Source organism: Eurosta solidaginis, chromosome 2, assembly GCF_040869045.1.
Source record: "Eurosta solidaginis isolate ZX-2024a chromosome 2, ASM4086904v1, whole genome shotgun sequence".
Lineage (NCBI taxonomy): Eukaryota > Metazoa > Arthropoda > Insecta > Diptera > Tephritidae > Eurosta > Eurosta solidaginis.
This window is the reverse complement of record NC_090320.1, coordinates 28836715-28858989: the sequence shown is the minus strand read 5'-3', so window position 1 is coordinate 28858989 and position 22275 is coordinate 28836715. Positions and strand designations below refer to the sequence as shown.

Here is a 22275-nt window from a genome sequence, read left to right as displayed (position 1 = left end):
CGCCCGTTTAAAAAATATGTCTCCGCATTTCCTCTTACAATAAAACTTCATGAGTGAAATATCATTGATTCAAAACAAATTTTTGCTAAGCTATTTAATATGAATTTGGAGCTTTTAGGCCGATTTAATTAAATAAAAGAAGTTTAGTTTTTATTTCCGACGCGTTTCGACACATTTTCGTGTCTTCCTCAGGGAATCTATTTATTAAAATTAAATTTTTGCTAAGTTATAGCTTACACAGTGCTACAGAAAAAAAAATATCTCAAACACTTTTGCAACGACCTAGTGTTCGTCGTAGGTCTTGATGAGTACATCAAGATACCATGTTTCAAAATTTTCTAACACCCCGAAATTTTCAAGTTATTGTTGAAAAACTGTTTTTCTTGTACCTCGCGCATTGAAAAATTCGTTACTCCGTCATTTTTCCATCAATTTTTGATTGCTTAATAGTTTCGGAAAGCTGAAAGATAGGGCTTCAAATATATGTATATTTGTCTATACTTTTTATAGCAAATTTTTGAGATTTTTTAAAAGTTATCTAAAATTTTCTCGTTTTTTTTTAATTTTTCAAAGTTTGACGGCTTTTTAATGTATCATTTCTTTAATGAAAAATTTTTTTCTTTAAGAGATTGAGAGAAAATTCTATCTCGAGTAAAAAAAGTACTGGTTGATCAAATTCGGTTGAGAATTGTTGAAACGACAACACTTTTTGTGAACAAGAAAATTCTGCTCTCATCGTAGAATCGATATCGCGCCATGTCAGGATTCAATGTATGATTTCAGTATATCGTCGCCGTTGATTTGAGCATTCTCTATGTTTCGTTTAACTTTTTTTTTATGATTTAATTATGAAAAAAAGATAAACAAAATTATTTACTTTTATCATCAAATCATGTGTTAGGAAAAATTGATATGACCACGGTTTTGACAACGGTTTTTCTGGTTTGTGGAAATGAGATACATTTGCCCCTTTGCCTCTGTAAGATAAATGACAAGACGAAACTTAGGATTCTGTCATTTTGGTAGAATCATATCACTCAGTGGTTGTACGAGGTACTTTTTAACAATGTGTGATAAGCGTAATAAGTTTTGTTACGTCTGCGGGTTATTCGTTGATACGCAACATCGTGTACAATTAAAAACCAATGCAGCTCTCACAGAAGCTTTCACATCTTTCTTTAATCGTGTGTATAGTGAAAATGTTTGGTATGAACCAGTGTATGCTTGTGTGAAGTGCTCCAGCGCACTCAAAAAATGGAAAACTGGGAAATGCAACAAACAACCTTTACCATTCTCAACCCCAATGATATGGCATCGTCAACTTTTCCATAAGCCAGAAGATTGCTACTTCTGCAAAACAAACACTGTTATTCATCACTACAAAACCCGTGACCGTATACAATATGCTAATGTGTTAACTGTATCTCATCCAATCAAGGGAGAAATATCGACTATTCGTGATGCAATTTCCGAACCGCAAAATTCATTAGAAGCTGATGATGAAGAAAACTCTGACGACCTAGAAATCAACGACACATTCGTTCCAACTGGAACGCAAGATACTGAGCAACATTTAGTGTCAAATGAAGATTATCGTGACCTTGTCCGCGATTTAGGATTGTCATGGAGACAAACAGAAATTTTGGGGTCGATACGCGATACTGACGATGTGGCTGATAAACGTAGAAGATCTAGCAAACATTTTTAACAGCTATCGAAATTCGAAGTTTTTTTTTGTATTAAGTACATTAAATAAAACAAAATTTTATGTATGCAAATATATTTGCAACTATTTATTTCTTTATTTTTTCTCTCCAACATAGGAGCGAAATAAAATTACTCGAGAGATGATATAGATAAATAAAAAATATCGAAATTGTTTAAATAATTAAAGTAATAATTGGAATTTTGTTATAACAAAAAATAATTGGTGGAATAAAGAATAAAAGAAACGATAAGAATCAATACGATGGCAGCGATATACCTAAATCATACAATTAATCCTTACCCAACGTGATATCGATTGTACAATGAGAGCAGAATTTTCTTGTTCACAAAAAGTCTTGTTATTTAAACAATTCTCAACCTAATTTAATCAACCAGCAATTTTTTTACTCGAGATAGAAAAAAAAATTTTTCATTAAAGAAATGATACATTAAAAACCCGTCAAACTTCGAAAAATTAAAAAAAACGAGAAAATTTTAGACAACTTTTAAAAAATCTCTAAAATTTGCTATAAAAAGTGTAGACAATTAAATATATTTTTGAAGCCCTATCTTTCAGCTTTCCAAAACTGTTAAGCAATCAAAAATTGATGGAAAAATGACGGAGTAACTAATTTTGGAATGCGCGAGGTACAAGAAAAACAGTTTTTTAACAATAACTTGAAAATTTCGGGGTGTTAGAAAATTTTGAAACACGGTATCTTGATCTACTCATCAAGACCTACAACGGACACTAGGTCGCTATTAAAGTGCAAAATCAGTGTAGCACAGTGTTATTATTCTAGTCTACGACCCTTTTAAACTTGTTTTATATCTAAGTTGCCGTAGTCTTTAACCGATCCCGTCCATTTTTACTAGAAATATTTTCTACTATAGGGAAAATTTGTGTACCCAATTTTATTACGATATGTTAATTTTTCTCCTAGTTAAGGCTCCCGAAACATAGAAAATTGCTTAGTCATAAAATGGGCGGTGCCACGCCCATTTTTTTAAATTTGAAGTTTTTCCTATTTACTGTTATAAATCCACTTGGGAAATGAAATACCATTGATATAAAGCTCTTTTTTGCAAAGATATAGCTTATTTTATTCGTCCACGACCCTTTTAAAAATCTTTGAAATAAAAGTAGGCGTGGTCCTTAACCGATTTCCTTAATTTTTCTTCAAAGCATTCTTTATAGCAAAGGCAACCTCTCTGCAGAATTTTGTTACGACAGGTTTCACGATTTTTGATTTATGATTAATAATATTAGTAAAATTGATTTTATCACAAGTGGGCGGTGCCACGCCCATTTTAAAATTTTTTTTCTTTAAATTTTTATCAAGAGTCTCAATATCAGTCCGTATTCAGTCAGTATTATTTACCAAATAATCAGGTTTTTTGTGTTTTCCAAAATGTTATATGTATAAGAAGTGGGCGTGGTTTTCATCCGATTTCGCTCATTTTCAATACCAATCTATTCTGGGTCCAGATAAGCTCGTGTACAAAATTTGGTGAAGATATCTCAATATTCACTCAAGTTATCGTGTTTACGGACAGACGGACGGACGGACGGACATGGCTCAATCAAATTTTTTTTTCGACACTGATGACTTTGATATATGGAAGTCTATACCTATCTCCATTCCTTTATACCTGTACAACCAACCGTTATCCAATCAAAGTTAATATACTCTGTGTGCAAAGCACGCTGAGTATAATAAAAAGTTTGATAAATAACGAGCCTTCTGCGTATTTGCTTGTATCTACGCTCTGTACACTCCCCTTTTTCAAAACTATTAAATTATATGTGTGTGTGTATATGTACATGAGTATATGTATATATGTACATACATATGTACATACGTGTTTAGATATGCTAAACATCAAGCCACAGATATCCGAATTTATTGTCACAATAACCGTATTGTATCAACAATTGTATATATGTCTGTTAAATAATTTTTATTGCTCTGTGATTTCGATTTCCGCTTTGCAACGGCCCCACTCTCTTTTTAAACGGACAAATGTGAACTTTATTATATTTTTTCATTAATGCTACTGATTTATCTGCTCCATTTGCAGCCTATTTTACGTGCATGAGTTTGTAATGTACATATATACATAACAGAGCGGAGCGAAAATTTTTTTTATAATACTGGAGTAGTCCTAAATGGGTTATAAAACAGTTTTGAAATGGTCCTAAAATTACCACGAATGCAATCTGGAAACTATTCCCCAATAAACCTCAAATTATCCTGAAAGTTGTTCGGCATATCCCCGAAACAGCTTTGAAATTATCCTAAAATTATTCCGACACAATCCAGAAACTATACCAAAATAATTCTGAAGTGATTTCGAAAATCGAGACAGTATATTTAAAAAAAAAAAAAGTTCAAATCATCTTGAAATAATTCTGAAATGAACCCAGAAACAGCCCAGCAAAAGCTATGAAAATATTACGAAACCAAATCCAAAATAATCCCAAAACAGTCTTAAAACGATTCCAAGAAGAACCCGAAATACCAAATTGGGTCTGAAATTATTCCGAAAACAGTCTTGAAATATGGAATGATGGAATGGAAATAATACGGAATGATTCCGAAAATTTCCCCGAAGCAGTTTTTTTTTTTCAAATTAAAAATAAAATAAAAATAACTCATTTGTTTTGTCGTTGAATTGATCCCAAAATTTTTTCGAAATAATCCCGAGAATAATTCAGAAATGTTTGTGGTATATTCCCGAAACAGGCCTCAAATAATCCTAATAAGATCCCGCAACAACCAAGTATTTGATGTCATATTCCACGACCTGCTGCAGATTATACCGAGAGAGAGTTCCCAGGAAGCGCTGCTTTGCGCCACTCAGCGCAGCGATAAGGAAACTCCTCGAAGATTTTGGGGAGCGTTATCGATGTTGGTGTTCCTTTTCCAGATATAGATCCGTACGTTCCGGTAACAAGCACCATTAAGGCCCGATCATATCGGGAACGATGTAATATGACCACATTGAACCTTCCCACCTCCTAGTTCCACAAGGAACTTGGGGTCGCCAGAGTCTAGCCTGATAAATATGTGTATAATGTATGCGTATTTGTAAAAGGGTTCGCCTCGCGTAGGTCAGGTTGACAATTAGGTTGCGAAAGCTATGATATATACACTGAAAGAAAAAGACTGGTAAAATCAACCGAAATACGGGTCAATTCAACCGAAATTTCTGTAAATTTTTATCCATCGCAACAAAATGTTGAATCAACTGCGCACAAATCGTTGATTCGAATTGACCGTTTTAGTAGTCAAAAGTTGTTGCGACAGCTTTGTATGAAAGTACCTATGTTGCCATATGCATACATACGTTAATATGTGAATACATAAATACGTATGCTTGCTACATATATGTACATACATATGTACGCACCTCCAAACGAACTTCAATTGGGCGTACATCAAATATTCTGGCACACATTAAACATTATACACTTTATTATTTTGTTTTATTAAACGAACTTTCACAAAATTGTATATTTTATAATTTATTTAATTTATAGTTTTGAACTTCGCTTTGCAAATAGAAATGAAAATAGTAGTCACAAAACTGATTCTCAATTCTTTCAGTTGCATCCCAGCTCATTCTCAATTTCTTCTCTCGCATGTAGTTGCCACACTTGATTGTTTCGAACAAAACTAGTGGTATAAATGTTTGACATAACATTTTAAATAGAGAACTTGTAAGTTATAGAAAAGTAAAGAATCAAATCGCAGGAAGGTAATTCACCACTGGTGTAACTTTACATGTAATTCGGCAAGTTTAATTTTTGTAACACTTTAAGTCAAACGATTTTAAAACAACTCAAACTATTATATTGTCGGAAACATCAACATTAAAAAGGATGTTTTTATTATCTTATTAGATTCGTTCGCGTGAGTGAAAATTCGTAAAAACATGAACAAAATGTTAATAACTTTCGAAAAATCCTGTTCTTTCAAACAAACTTTTGCGACAAGAGGGCGCAATTTTGCATTTCGCTTGGAGAAGTTGCAAAATTGTACCCGATAAATAGGTGCCCCGGTATCTCATAATTTTTTGCACAGTAAATTCAATAAAGGGGTTTTCGTTTGGCAATGCAGTCTTCACCGCGACGCACGTGAGGTATACATTTTTCTGCTGGACTATTTCTTGAAGAGATCGGCGACAGTTCGTAAAAGGTTCGCCTCGCGTAGGTCAGGTTGACAATTGGGTTGCGAAAGCTATGATATATGCACTGAAAGAAAAAGACTGGTAAAATCAACCGAAATACGGGTCAATTCAACCGAAATTTCTGTAAATTTTTATCCATCGCAACAAGATGTTGAATCAACTGCGCACAAATCGTTGATTCGTAATTGACCGTTTTAGTAGTCAAAAGTTGTTGCGACAGCTTTGTATGAAAGTACCTATGTTGCCATAAACATACATACGTAAATATGTGAATACATAAATACGTATGCTTGCTACATATATGTACATACATATGTACGCACTTCCAACCGAACTTCAATTGGGCGTACATCAAATATGCTGGCACACATTAAACATTATACACTTTATTATTTTGTTTTATTAAACGAACTTTCACAAAATTTTATATTTTATAATTTATTAAGTTTATAGTTTTGAACTTCGCTTTGCATATAGAAATGACAATGGTAGTCACAAAACTGATTCTCAATTCTTTCAGTTGCATCTCAGCTCATTCTCAATTTCTTCTCTCGCATGTAGTTGCCGCACTTGATTGTTTCGAACAAAACTTGTGGTATACATGTTTGACATAACATTTTAAATAGAGAACTTGTAAGTTATAGAAAAGTAAAGAATCAAATTGCAGGAAGGTAATTCACCACTGGTGTAACTTTACATGTAATTCGGCAAGTTTAATTTTCGTAACACTTTAAGTCAAACGATTTTAAAACAACTCAAACTTTTATATTGTCGGAAACATCAACATTAAAAAGGATGTTTTTTATTATCTTATTAGATTAGTTCGCGTGAGTGAAAATTCGTAAAAACATGAACAAAATGTTAATAACTTTCGAAAAATCCTGTTCTTTCAAACAAAACTTTTCCGACAAGAGGGCGCAATTTTGCATTTCGCTTGGAGAAGCTGCAAAATTGTACCCGATAAATAGGTACCCCGGTATCTCATAATATTTTGCACAGTAAATTCAATAAAGGGGTTTTCGTTTGACAATGCAGTCTTCACCGGGACGCACGTGAGGTATACATTTTTCTGCTGGACCATCTCTTGAAGAGATCGGCGACAGTTTAGTATTAGTTCAGAATTGAACGAGAATGAGGCATGAGGATTTGGTAGCTGCCTGGCTGTCGCCGAAAATAAATATTTCGTTGCCGATATTGTGTGTCCCTATCCTAACAGCCTGGAATACACTACAATGATCGGGCAGTCTGTAGGATAGTTGGGTCCATTGAAAAGAAAAATACTTCTCCATTCACGAAGCTAAGAAGAATATTTTGTAAACACTTTAACCCTCGGCCGACACTTGAAACAAAATACATATTTACCAAATTTTTTAGAATGATCAACAAAACTACCCAAGATAGCATATAACGGGTTAAAATATTGACAGCGTGCGATTGTAGACTAACAACGAAAGTATTGATTTGATAGCACGTGACAATGCAATGCGGCAAAATCCATACAAAAATTAAAACCCTCCTACGCGTTTCGGTTCTGTACGTACTGTCTTCGGGAATTCTTATAAGGGAGTATATTACGCTTATTGCGACTGGCAGGGCCAGAGGCGAACGAAGAATTTGGTCTATTAAATATTTAAAAAAAAAATGTTGATGAATCCAAAGCCTTTAGTCGCCCTAAAGAAAATTTCAGTTTCAAGTATACTGTGAAAAATTTTTAATTTTTAAAATGCTGAATTGAGCATGAATGATTTTCTAAGCATGTGTTACACCTCTAAATGTTGAATGAAAAGCTGTTTTATGTATTCAGTTTTTAAAATTAGTCCAAATATCATTACCAAGTTAAGGAAAATACTATAATTAATTATTTTTTTCGCCCCACTTTAATACGCAAATAAATGTAAATATTTAAATGAGTTATGTGAATGTATAAAATGAATGCTTACAGCTTTTGCGATAAAAAAATATGTATAAATAAAATTGCAATAAAAAAATTTTGCTTAAACTCACAAAGAAAGCATAAACAATATGCTAAAGTCGTTGAGATCACAATAAACAAACGTAGATTTTTATATTTTTTTTTTTTACTTTTTGTTAGTTTATATTTTATAGCTTAACGAGTTTTATAAAATGCAAGCACTTGGAATTTCTGTGTTTGGAATTTTTTGTTTATATTGCGCACAAATATTTTTTAATTAATTCGTTAAATAATTTTTTTTTTCATGGTCTATGGTTGTTGTTTTTGTAGCGTAAATACTTCGCTGGTGGCTTAGCCAAATAACTATGATTTCGCTTCAAGCTTTAACGAAATTTGAATTTTAACTTTCACTTATATTTAGTTTAATTTCTGTTTTAATTTTTTACTTTAATCTATTATTACTTTTTTTCAATTCTAATGCTTTTTTATTGAAAATTCCACACACGCCGCTCAATTTATTTTACGCCCGAAAAACGTGTGCACGCCTCAGGCAAATTCTCATCGTACTGTGGCACTGTTAGTCGACAACGTGCAAAAGCTTTTCAAGAACTCTAGTCAGCCGACCGACAGATAACACAGTCAGCTTTTTTGCGCGTTTCACCCAAGCAAGCGTCAACATCTGGCACCCTCATGCCCCCACCACTAAGTGAAACTCAGCTAATGCCTTTTAAATATTCATTCAATATAAAGTGAACCGCACTCTCTATAATGACTCTTTCTCTCTCTCCTTCTCTTTACCACACTTTTTCATTTTCTTGTGCTCTCTTTAGTATATTTATTTTTTTCGATTACACGATACTCAAATATAAACAAAATTAAGATAAAATAAAACGTTAAAGGAAAAAATCAAATACAAATTATTTACGTATTTATTAGGGTGGGATGAAAATTAAGTTATGAAATACAAATTTTGTAACTAATACCTTAAAAAATAGTTTGCCTTCGCCATCGCCCTCTGATTATTCTCTTTTTTCACATTTAAAACGTTTAAAACCTCTATTATTTTTTCCAAAATAAAATCTCAAAACACCAATTTTAGGTATAAACGTATTTTGTTTTTATTTTATGTAAATACTATTTTGTATTTCTTAAACTTTTTCCTTTTTTATGAATTTGAAACATCAATATGTTTTTTACATTATTATGTATTGCGATATTTTATTTGCATAATATTATCTTTGTCAAGACCGAAAAAAGGAATAAAAAACTGTAATCGTTTTTTTGACATTCATTTTCATTTGTGATCAATTTCAATCCTCGAATTTGAAAAAAAAAAATTATTGATGTTTCATTAAATAAAAATAATTTTAAACAGACCTTTATTTGATAATAGTTTTTTTTGCTATTATTTACAATTGTGATAATAAAATTGAAGAATTATAAAATGTCGAAATTAATAAAAAAATTGAAATTATTGAAAAAATGTATTAAAAAAAAAATAAAAATAGTTTTAAAAAAAATTTTATTTGATAAAAAAAAGACTATTTTTTATTAATTTTGAATCGTGATAAATTTTCAAACCTCGAATTTGAAAAAAATACATTGAACATTTTTGAATAAATCAAATTTTTCATTAATTTGCACTTGTGATCAATTTGCAAACGTCGAATATGCAAAAAAAAAATGTTGTAAATTTTTTTGTTTATAAACATTTTTATTTGATATAAATATATTTTTTACCTTCATTTTCAATTTTTAAAAATGCGAAAAAAAATTATTGAAAATGCTTTTTATCTATAAAAATTATTTTTTTATTCACCTTCATTACTATCAATTTTTAAACCTTAAAAATAAAAACAAAAAACAAAAACTATGTTTTTGTAATTTTTTCAATTTTCATTGACGACCAATTTTCAAACCTCAACAAGCAAACAGAAATAATGAAATTTTTTTAAATTTATTAAATTTTTTAATAATAAAAACATTTTGATCCACTCACCCTCATTTGTTCTCAGTTTATCTTATGAGTAAAAAATTGTCGCTTCACTTTCGCTTCTGATCAATTTTCAAGCCTTAAAAAAATATTTTTTTTTTATTTATTGATTATATTGATTTGATTTTGTTATCAATTTACAAATCTCAAATGAACGAAAAAATTTAGGAAATTGTTTTATTTTTCAAAATTATTTTGCATTAATTTTCTTTTGTGACGAATTTTCATACCTCGATAGGCAAAAAAAAATTATGAAAATTTTTTCCGATAAAAAAAAATATTTGATTCATAAGCTTACAAACCTCTGATGAACAAAAAAGAATGATGAACATTTTTATTGTTGTTTCAATTTCTCTTCTAATACATTTTCAAGCCTCAAATCTGCAAAAAAAAAAATTAACAAAGATTTTTTCGGCGCAAAAATTACTGAAAAGTTTTTTTTCAATTACACTTTCTTTTGTACTTGTGTTTCATTTTCAAAACTCAAATATGCCAGAAAGTGTTGAAAAATTGTTTGTAATTTATTTAAAATAATGTTTTTAAATTGTAATTAATTTTTTAACACTCAAATATGCAGAAAACATTTTTGAAAATTTTTGTTTTTTGTCCATTCTCTCTATGTCAAATTAGAAACATTAAATAAATGGGTTAAATAACTGGGTTTGCACCCCGGGCAAAGCAACATCAAAATTTAAGAAATAAGGTTCATCATTTAGAAGAACATTTTTCTAAGCGGTGTTGCCCCTCGGCAGTGTTTGGCAAGCGCTCCGGGTGTATTTCTGCCATGAAAAGCTCTCAGCGAAAACTCGCACATGCCGTTCGTAGTCGGCATAAAACACGACGCAAATTGGAAGAGATTTTTATTTTTTTTTATAAATTTATAAATTATAAATAAAACAAAAAAATAAAAAAAAACGAACATTAATTCTAATTTAATTTTTTTTTTTTTTGTGAAATTATTATTTTTCTTTTTACACGCAAATGTGACAAAAAATATTGAAAATTTGTATTTGTTGAACATATGTTGTCCAAAATTATAAATTTTAAATTAAAAAAAAAATTTTTAGGGAAAAAATTTTTAAATTTTAGAAAAATTTTTGTGTTTATTTTTTTAGTAAAACTATAATATTTTTTAACACTCAAATATGGCAAAAAAATTTTGGAAATTTGTATTTGTTGAAGATTTTCTTGTCCATTATCATATCAATTTACAAACATTAAATAAATATAAAAAATATATTTTTTTGGTAAGGTTATTAGTTTTCTTCATTCCACCCTAATAAAGTTATGCACCTACAAAAGACCCAAAAAATAGACAAAAACAATATAGTATTTGCTTATAAGCACTTATATACGTGCGCTTATGAAAACAATGCATATTTCAGCATTCATTTTTCACTTTCCATATTTTATTCTTCCTCATAATAATTTGCTTGAATCAATTTTTTTTGCTAATATTTCCATCAACAATACAGTTTTTCTTTTTGCATCCATCTACATTTACGCATAAAATTGGTGCTTCCTTTCCAACTTCCGTTCACTGTGAACGCATTAAAATTCCTGTGAAGGTCAACCAAGCACATTTACATTACGCATACGCCATGTAGCACATACAACACAGAGACGGGCAGGCAGGCAGTAAGAAGACTACAGGCAAAGCCGGACAACGCAATCAAGCAGTTTAAGAGGCAATTACCCTCGATCAATAAATTCAATTGTATTGCCATTCAACGTTAATCGAAACAAATTATATTGTCAATCTTGCAAATAGCAACAACAACAATGGGTAAATAGCAGAATGGGGATAACGAATCAGCGAGCAGCGTGCAGCATGCAGTAGTGTAACTTATTTTCACAGTTATAAAAATATATTTGCGAATTAAATGCGTATGATTATGACTAATACATACATACATGCATTTGACAATGCGGAAGCGCATCGCATGAGTAGCCGGCAATAAATCTCCACCTAAACACTCACTGTAGCATTTTGAAACTATTTTCACCATATTGCGATATGTTTACTTACTTTAAATCTCTTTGTTTATAATAAACTAGCAGACCCGACAGACGTTGTTCTGCCCTAAATTTGGTCTTTCTGCATTAGAGGTTTCCGCCGGTTACTTAATCGGCGGCAGCGGTGTAGGCTATACTATATACCGGCGGCTTTTGAACTTAACGATCGTAAAAAATTCTGGTTATTACACGCACACAGAAGCATGCGGGAAAAAAGTGCGAATTAAATGCGTATGATTATGACTAATACATACATACATGCATTTGACAATGCGGAAGCGCATCGCATGAGTAGCCGGCAATAAATCTCCACCTAAACACTCACTGTAGCATTTTGAAACTATTTTCACCATATTGCGATATGTTTACTTACTTTAAATCTCTTTGTTTATAATAAACTAGCAGACCCGACAGACGTTGTTCTGCCCTAAATTTGGTCTTTCTGCATTAGAGGTTTCCGCCGGTTACTTAATCGGCGGCAGCGGTGTAGGCTATACTATATACCGGCGGCGGCGGCGTGGCTGGCGCGCCGATAAAGTTATCGGCGTAAACCTCTGAATTGAATGGCTGGACTTCAGAGCAGGCATGCTTAACGAACGAAACGATATCATTTCGTTACGATAATCAACGCTAATAAACGGAACGAAGTCACTTCTTTTCGTTTATTAACGTTAAGATCGTCAAATTAACGAAACGATATCATTTCGTTACGATAATCAACGCTAATAAACGGAACGAAGTCACTTCTTTTCGTTTATTAACGTTAAGATCGTCAAATTAACGTTAATTTGACGTTCTTAACGTTAATAAACGAAACGAAGTGACTTCGTTTCGTTTATTAGCGTTGATTATCGTAACGAAATGATATCGTTTCGTTCGTTAAGCATGCCTGCTTCAGAGTATCACATTGTCCCCAATTAATGAATATGGAAACATACTGCTGACGTCAATGGTATGTTTGACGATCTGGAACAATATCATTAACTTGCGGATGAGTACCTGGGAGACTTGTAAAGCGAAAATTGAAAAAAATAATATTTGGAAAGGTTTTGTTTATGTGTATTTAAAGAAATCGACGTTTCGGCCATTTCGGAAAGAACCGCGGTTTTTGCTTCAAAATCTTGCGGATCGATCATCAGATTTCGGGAGTAGCTCCTTGCGGAGAGGGATAAATACTTAATATGGTCACACTTTTGTAGCGTAGTTTCACCGAAGGAGATGTTCTGCGCTAACTCTAATACCCGTCGTCGTCACGATTTCTTTAAATCATTTGTGGCTACATGTTGGTCATGCACAAAGGCGAGTTACGGTCGCTATCAATTATCTACTAATAATCATAACTCTCGTGACCCAGTTTTAACGATTAGCGTTATTTCGGGCTTATTGTTGATCGTACCAAATGGCCCTTATACCATATGCCAGCACAGCAGCTATAGGACTGCGACTTCGAACTCATACCTTCGTCGACGTCACTTTCCTAGAAGCTCTAGGTGTAGATCCGAAGACTTTCTGATGGATGTTTTTGTCGCGCTATGCTTCCGAGCTATACCAAAAAAACACCTTGAAACGCTAGGGAGTATCTATTCGGCCAAGGATGCCGCCCTCAAAATTATGAGGTGGGTTTTGTCTAAGGCTGGGGTAACACTCAGTCAATCCAGAGTCGAGTAAAGGTCCCACAAACCCCTACTGAATAAATACACGATATTTATGTGTTACGAACGCACGCACACACGGCTGGGGATATTAGGCGGACAGCAGCTTTCCGTACAAAGATGGAGGCGGTGGCTAATAGGCGTAGTAGTAGCGGAGGGGTCGGTACGGTGGTTTAGCGGCGGTGCAGTAGCGGGCGGGATGGAACGGTTGTCCGGGAGCAGCGGCGGGATCAGCGCGGCGGCCGGACGGCGGACGGTATTAGCGGACGAATTGGTACAGTAGTATGAGCGCAGTGGCTGGACGGCGGACAGTATTAGCGGACGGATGGTTGTAGCGGTATAGACGAAGTGACGGCCCCAGCGAACTGGAGGGACGGTGATGCAGCGGCTTAACGGCGGTAGGATGGCGAACGGCCAACGGTCGTCGTAGCAGCGGCGTGACGGATGCAGCGGCTTAACGGCGGTAGGATGGCGAACGGCCAACGGTCGTCGTAGCAGCGGCGGGACGGATGCAGCGGCTTAACGGCGGTAGGATGGCGAACGGCCAACGGTCGTCGTAGCAGCGGCGGGACGGGTGCAGCGGCGGGACGGATGCAGCGGCTTAACGGCGGTAGGATGGCTAACGGCCAACGGTCGTCGTAGCAGCGGCGGGACGGATACAGCGGCTCAACGGCGGTGGGATGGCGAACGGCCAACGGTCGTCGTAGCAGCGGCGGGACGGATACAGCGGCTCAACGGCGGTGGGATGGCGAACGGCCAACGGTCGTCGTAGCAGCGGCGGCACCAGAGGGGCGACGGCAGTGGCGGTGGGCTACGGAGCGCGTACCAGGGCAGAGAGAGAGAGAGAGAAAATAGGCCGGCGACGGGGTTTACCTGGACAGCGGCTGCGTGTTCCGGGCGGGGTCGGATAGGCGTACCAACGGGCTGCAACGGGATCTCTAGTCGCTCTTCTTCGGCAGCTGTGGTAGTCGCGGGGTCAGTCACCTGCGGAAGAGACTGCGAGGACTCGTTAGTGCTGGTTTCACCGCTGGACACCCCCGCCTCCCTACTTGCACACTAGTAGAAGGTGCGTAAGGGGGGCGGGGTTGTACCAGCCGATACACCGTGGGTCGACCCGTGGGCGGAGGGGAAGTGCACCTTAACGGCACAGCGGTAGCCCCTGTGCGCACGCATCGGCTCACGGCCGAAACCAGAGCTGAGGGGAAGGGGTGAAATGTCATGAAGGCATCGGGCCGCTCAACACCTAGGAGGGCGCGGGGGGCAAAGTAGCACAAGGCATCCTCCCCGTCGTCCTTACCTAAGTGAAGGGTGACCCGCGCCATGACGGCGCCCCTTCCACTCAGCCAGCCTAAGCTAGAACTGAGGGGGAGGGGTTAAATGGCCATGAGGGCGTCGGGCCACTCAACACCTAGGAGGGCGCGGGGGGCAAAGTAGCACAAGGCATCCTCCCCGTCGTCCTTACCTAAGTGAAGGGTGACTCGCGCCATGACGGCGCCCCTTCCACTCAGCCAGCTAGCAGGAGGGAAAAATATGTCTTTAAAAAGACATCCACTCCCGCTGGCTCACCTGCGAGGACTGAATTGCGAAAATGCAAATTCAGTGTTTATATGGGTGGTGACGCAAACTGGTTGAGAATTCAACGCACCATTATTGTGATTTTCATTGGTTCGCAATTTAGTTGGTTGTTGAATATGCTATAAAAGAAGTGGTTGTTGGCTATGCTATAGCAAAATAAGTACAGGGAGGTTCAGGTTTAGGTGAATAAGGAAATACAGGGGGAGTTACGTTATTGTAACGTTACGTTACAGTCCCCCTCCCACTTCGGTTGACGGAAAGCTGCGGTGGGGGAAAGGTGGATCTCCAGGCATGGCCTAGGTATTATGCCGGTGTGCGTGTGGGCGAAGCACTTTATTTAAAAAAAAAAATATTTTTTCCAAAAATATACAGAGTCATTCTACTTAAGTCTAACAGAGTTAATGTTACTATTTCAGGTTCAATTGCAAAAAACATCATTCTAATTAATTAAAAAAAAAAATTTCCGAGGATTACCTGTTCGGCCAAGTTTGGGATAACGGACAGCATCGCGTCTGTGGCTCGTCCTTGATACACAATCCTTGCCGGGTAGGAGTTCGAGGTAAATACACACGTTTGGTCTGCCAGCTGGATGATTCGCTTGTTGGGGCGCGTCTTGATGTTGTTCTTTTCTAGGTGTTTCCGTACGGTGTCATCTACATAGGATAGGGTGGCGCCGGTGTCCACTAGTGCGCGCACGCTCATGTCCTCGATGAGCACTGGTATATAGAATCGGCCATCTACTTGTGTTTTTGCGGTCGATTTGCTGGCGGGTGGTTCCTTCGGCTTCTCTGGTCGGACGTACGGTGCTTGGCGGCTTCCTTTAATAGCGTTGGACGGCGTTCGGGGTGCGTTCTCGGTAGTTGGGCTAGTCGGAGGGCATGGGCAGTCCCTGGAGAGGATGTTGTCTTGGCCACACCGGGAGCAGAACTTCCTCCAGGGGCCCTTACATTGGAAGCGGTGGTGTCCGCGTTCCTTGCAGCGCCAACAGCACTCTTTGCTGTCGTATTCCATGGGTAGGTGGTATAGGCTGTGGGCCACCATTTTTCCCTGTTTCGCTTCCTCGCCTTTTAACAGCTCATACTCTTCCGTTAGCTCCAGGAGCTCCTCGATCGTCCTAAACTCGCTGCGTTTGACAAAAAGGCGGTATTCCACGCGTAGACCATCATAGATCCGTTCGAGGTGATTCTCTTCGCACATCGTCGGGTGTTGGCGGATCAGCGTTTCCAGTGCGAGGATGTAGTCCTTGGCCTTCTCTCGGCCTTGCTGTTTGCGTTGTCGGATGGCCTCTTCCAAATGTCGTATGTGTCGCTTAGGTAGAAAAAAATTTTGCACCTCCCTCCGCAGATCGCTTCAGCGGTGTATGTGTTGCTTACGGACGCGGTACCATTGCAGTGCTTTCCCACGTAGAAGCTCCGGCAGTGTTGGGAGGAGTCGGTCGACGGGGATGCGGTAGCATTCGGCAAGCTCCTCTATCCTCTCAAGAAATTCGTGCAGTGACTCCTCCCCCGAAAAGTGCAAGTCCCAGCGGCGAACGGTATTCATAAGTTCACCGTCGCTCATTTCGTCTCGTTTTGGTAATGCGTTCTCTCCCTTTCCTCCGTGCGGCTGTGGGCTGTGGATCTGGATTGAAGGGATCGGCTTTGTTGTTGGCTGGGGTAGCGTAGCGAACTTCCCCTCTTCCTCGTTCACTTCTCGTTCCAGCTCTTTCAACAGGTCTTCACTGGATTTCCTGGCGCGTTTCGCTCGCACGTAAGTACTCAGTGCGCGGCGCAGCTCGGCTACGGTTTGGCCTTCCACGTCGATTCGGTGTTCCTTGCACTCCTCGATCAGCTTCTCCTTCCTAAGTAGGTAGATCCAATTGAGCGAGTCGGTGTTCAGCAGCGTGCCTTCCGGAGCCTGTGTGTGTGTTGTTTCTAGCGGTGCGTTCGTCGAACCCGCCCCGGCAGTGTTGGTGGTGGTTGTCGTTGTTTTTCCACGGTCATCTGCGGAGGAGGGTCCCTGCTCGGGCGCCATTTATGAGGTGGGTTTTGTCTAAGGCTGGGGTGACACTCAGTCAATCCAGAGTCGAGTAAAGGTCCCACAAACCCCTACTGAATAAATACACGATATTTATGTGTTACGAACGCACGCACACACTGCTGGGGATATTAGGCGGACAGCAGCTTTCCGTACAAAGATGGAGGCGGTGGCTAATAGGCGTAGTAGTAGCGGAGGGGTCGGTACGGTGGTTTAGCGGCGGTGCAGTAGCGGGCGGGATGGAACGGTTGTCCGGGAGCAGCGGCGGGATCAGCGCGGCGGCCGGACGGCGGACGGTATTAGCGGACGAATTGGTACAGTAGTATGAGCGCAGTGGCTGGACGGCGGACAGTATTAGCGGACGGATGGTTGTAGCGGTATAGACGAAGTGACGGCCCCAGCGAACTGGAGGGACGGTGATGCAGCGGCTTAACGGCGGTAGGATGGCGAACGGCCAACGGTCGTCGTAGCAGCGGCGTGACGGATGCAGCGGCTTAACGGCGGTAGGATGGCGAACGGCCAACGGTCGTCGTAGCAGCGGCGGGACGGATGCAGCGGCTAAACGGCGGTAGGATGGCGAACGGCCAACGGTCGTCGTAGCAGCGGCGGGACGGATGCAGCGGCTTAACGGCGGTAGGATGGCTAACGGCCAACGGTCGTCGTAGCAGCGGCGGGACGGATACAGCGGGTCAACGGCGGTGGGATGGCGAACGGCCAACGGTCGTCGTAGCAGCGGCGGGACGGATACAGCGGCTCAACGGCGGTGGGATGGCGAACGGCCAACGGTCGTCGCAGCAGCGGCGGCACCAGAGGGGCGACGGCAGCGGCGGTGGGTTACGGAGCGCGTACCAGGGCAGAGAGAGAGAGAGAAAATAGGCCGGCGACGGGGTTTACCTGGACAGCGGCTGAGTGTTCCGGGCGGGGTCGGATAGGCGTACCAACGGGCTGCAACGGGATCTCTAGTCGCTCTTCTTCGGCAGCTGTGGTAGTCGCGGGGTCAGTCACCTGCGGAAGAGACTGCGAGGACTCGTTAGTGCTGGTTTCACCGCTGGACACCCCGCCTCCCTACTTGCACACTAGTAGAAGGTGCGTAAGGGGGGCGGGGTTGTACCAGCCGATACACCGTGGGTCGACCCGTGGGCGGAGGGGAAGTGCACCTTAACGGCACAGCGGTAGCCCCTGTGCGCACGCATCGGCTCACGGCCGAAACCAGAGCTGAGGGGAAGGGGTGAAATGTCATGAAGGCATCGGGCCGCTCAACACCTAGGAGGGCGCGGGGGGCAAAGTAGCACAAGGCATCCTCCCCGTCGTCCTTACCTAAGTGAAGGGTGACCCGCGCCATGACGGCGCCCCTTCCACTCAGCCAGCCTAAGCTAGAACTGAGGGGGAGGGGTTAAATGGCCATGAGGGCGTCGGGCCACTCAACACCTAGGAGGGCGCGGGGGGCAAAGTAGCACAAGGCATCCTCCCCGTCGTCCTTACCTAAGTGAAGGGTGACTCGCGCCATGACGGCGCCCCTTCCACTCAGCCAGCTAGCAGGAGGGAAAAATATGTCTTTAAAAAGACATCCACTCCCGCTGGCTCACCTGCGAGGACTGAATTGCGAAAATGCAAATTCAGTGTTTATATGGGTGGTGACGCAAACTGGTTGAGAATTCAACGCACCATTATTGTGATTTTCATTGGTTCGCAATTTAGTTGGTTGTTGAATATGCTATAAAAGAAGTGGTTGTTGGCTATGCTATAGCAAAATAAGTACAAGGAGGTTCAGGCTTAGGTGAATAAGGAAATACAGGGGGAGTTACGTTATTGTAACGTTACGTTACAAAATCATAAGCAGTCTAAGTGGATATCATTGGGTAACACATGAGTGAAAATGGTATAATCCTTGGCGCATCTAGTTATATAATTTAAACGTTACAAGGACCGTGGATAAAATTTTTAAAATGTAGACCAAAATTTGCAACGTTTGTGTTCGATACATCGACTTCAATAGTCTCGTTTTCGGCCTTATGATATAAGAGCTCATTATGGATGACCGCCTTCAGTTTTCAGACTAGTTCGACTATCCCCTACGTTAGGGTAGTAGAACAACCGGTAATTTGGTCGTCTGTCTTGAGAAAGCTTTTGCTTCACCACTTTGAGTGTTCTCGCGAAGAACAAAGTCTAACCTGGTTAAAAAATGTGCTTACGTATTCACATTTGTAATAGGAGCCGTCATGTGTTGGTCATACTTAAACATGGTTGATAGGCTATATCCAATGTGATTCACTCCAAGGGACTAGTTGCGGATAGGGTCGCCGACTTTAGGAAATGTTGAACCGGGAGACTTGGGTGTTGAATGATGAAGTGTGAAAATCAAAATTAAGATTTCAGACATTATTTTATAGTTAAGCAAATAAAGTGATTTGTCAAACCCTTCTCATACGTGTTGAAGATATATGCAACTTAAGTGTGAGCTGAGAATCATTACAAACGAGAATTTAAACCACTGGAGCCTACTAAAGGATTTTGCATCACTGATTTCGCTTATTCTTTCAGCCAATGGGGATATAAAATTCGGCACCTTTTTCGGGTAACTTGTTGTTTTAAATACTTGGGGACAATTTGAAAATATGTGCGACATTTTGGGACATTTTATTTAAATAAATTTTTCTCTATTAGTTTTTTGAAAAAGTTATGCGAAGTGAGCATTTAAATTTATTATATAACTTTTCTTTAAGTGTTTTGTTTTAATAACTTGGTGAATTCGGTGATGCGAAATCCGTGTTAAGCTGGCATTGAAATCGCCTGTTTTCTTAAATAACTTTTGAACGGCTAGAAAGTGTTAAATTTCGCAATTGGATTTTTATAACTGGCAGTGATGCGCATTCCTTGATTCCCCTTTCGACGATACCGGACCAATTTTCGAGATGAACAATAAAATTAAAAGAGTAGAAAATATAGTAACGGAGCGAACGCCGTCGCATGTGTATAAACACATTCTAGGGGTGCCCGGGTCCACGTTTTGGCCTATATCTCGAGACCTTAGTCACAAATAGGTATGAAAACTACCCTGTACTAAAGCACTCATCGAAAGCTTTCATTTGAGATCCATATTGTATAAACACATTCTAGGGGTGCCCGGGTCCACGTTTTGCCTATATCTCGAGACCCTAGTCACAATAGGTATGAAAACTACCCTATACTAAAGCACTCATCAACAGCTTTTATTTGATATCCATATTGTATAAACACATTCTAGGGGTGCCCGGGTCCACGTTTTAGCCTATATCTCAAGACCCTAGTCACACAGGGGTACGAAAAATATCCAGTATCAAAGTACTCATAAACAGCTTCCATTTGATGCCCATATTGTACAAACACATCCCAGGATTACCCAGGTCCACGTTTTGATCTCAAGACCCTAGCCAGAACGGGATAAAAAGTATCCTATGTCCGTTCCCTTGTTCTAAGCTACCTCTCTAACAATTTTCAGCCAAATCGGTTCATCCGTTTTTGAGTTATGCGTAGTGTAACTAACCCGACTTTCTTTTATATATATAGATTCCAATATGCTTCTCAACCAGTTTATAAATGCAACCTCGTTATCAAAATCTTGATACCAGGAAATCAAATATAAAGCAAATATTCAATATTTCTAAGAAACTGGTATATTTCTCAGTCAGATAAAGGTTATTCTTTTTCTATTTGGCTCGTTTCGTTGAAAAAATGTTTACTATTTTTGCAATGATGTTTCTTAGGACAATTACTGTATTGTGGCGGTACAATGACATTTTTCCAATAGATGCGTTTAACACAAGTTTATGCATTCCAATAACATCGCCACAATCAACCAAGATGTTGCGTTTGTAAATATGAAGGAACTTCAGACTTGGCAATTGAATTTTATTACGCCTTGCCCATTCACATACAAAATTTCGCGAAGCACTGTTGTAAACATTCTCCCTATACAACAGAAATACTTGCTAACATATTTTGTGTCGTATTCGATTGTTATATTGCAGTTTTTAATTGTGAAAAATGTTAGAAAATTTACCAACCAGTGGGAAAAATAATTTCACTTGCAAAGTATGGCAACACTCTTAGCCAAAGCAAATGTCAAATTCTTCTTCTTATGATTTGCTTGAAACAAAATTGCGGAGTTGGTTACTTTTCAATATCAGATGGCGCCAGTGTCGCTCATTCTACCATTCTCCATAAAAATACGTGCAATCTACTCATAATGCATAAGCATGTGTTAAACTCATCTATATGAAAAACTGCTTATGTGTCGGACCTATTACTTTGAAAATATCTATCGTTTGATTGAAAATTCCTAAGGTCAACTAAGGAGTAATTCACAGATCTCCGGTATTCTGAGATAGCTTTTATAATCAAAAGGTTTTATTTCATTCTTTTCAGACATTTTATTGATATTGCATATTTGGATGGTTCCAGCAAAATCGGATCAGTCCTAATTTATAATTTGTTCGAAACTACAGCAGATATATAGATCTGTACTCCAGTGGCTACAAAACTGGTTGTAATCTGTCATGACTAGCACCAGAGCCTACAAAACTTTACTACGGTGTAATTCCAACACACTGAGACAATTCATTTTCCGCCATTGTATTGATGTTTGCTTCCTGGAGGTTCTTTCGTTTGGTCGTCAAAAAAATTTTGGTGACACTATGGACACATTCAGTCTATTTGAGGTCTTTATTGACCGGCCAGTTCAACCTAACCTAACCTTGCTTCCTGGGGATCGATTCCCTTTTATTGTATGTGAAGGTTTTTAATCTTTTTAAGTACCTCTTCAGTACTCCATATCTCGAGGGGAATAAGAGTGACCCCACCTAGTTGGGAGAGTATCTGCCTTGCCGGAGCGACGCATTCGCAGAGAATGTGGATCGACATTTTATCATCCAGCTCACAAAAGCGACAGATTTATGTATCGGATAGATTTTACTAACTTAGGCGATATCGTAGACTATACTGTTCCATACAGTACCCTGTGAGAATTCGTAGGTCCTCTCAGCTTACATCAATACGCTTTGCTGATTATCTTTCGTTGATGGGAGAATAAACAGTTTGGCCTTTTTTTTGCCTTGGGCAGTCAATCCAGTGTAACTTGAGCTGCTTTATTTCCCTGTACCAAAGAATGTGGCGGCCACCGTGGTGTGATGGTAGCGTGCTCCGCCTACCACACCGGATGCCCTGGGTTCACA

General features: G+C 39.1%; 1 protein-coding gene across 7 annotated transcripts in view; it reads right to left on the bottom strand.

Annotated features, from left to right (window-relative positions):
* raw overlaps window positions 1–22275 on the bottom strand; it is a 142523-nt gene that overhangs the window by 107399 nt on the left and 12849 nt on the right. The window contains exon 1 of one of the 7 annotated variants that reach the window (XM_067764809.1): window positions 7906–9005. The exons of 2 other annotated variants lie outside the window; for them this stretch is intronic. Coding sequence is in view for 1 of the 5 variants with exons in the window: in XM_067764806.1 (XP_067620907.1) it covers window positions 7906–7916 (11 nt within the window). In the remaining 4 variants the exon portion in view is untranslated. Of the gene's footprint in view, window positions 1–7905; window positions 9006–22275 lie in introns of those variants that run through there. 4 more of the 7 variants (XM_067764806.1, XM_067764799.1, XM_067764795.1 and 1 more) reach the window with 4 other exon arrangements.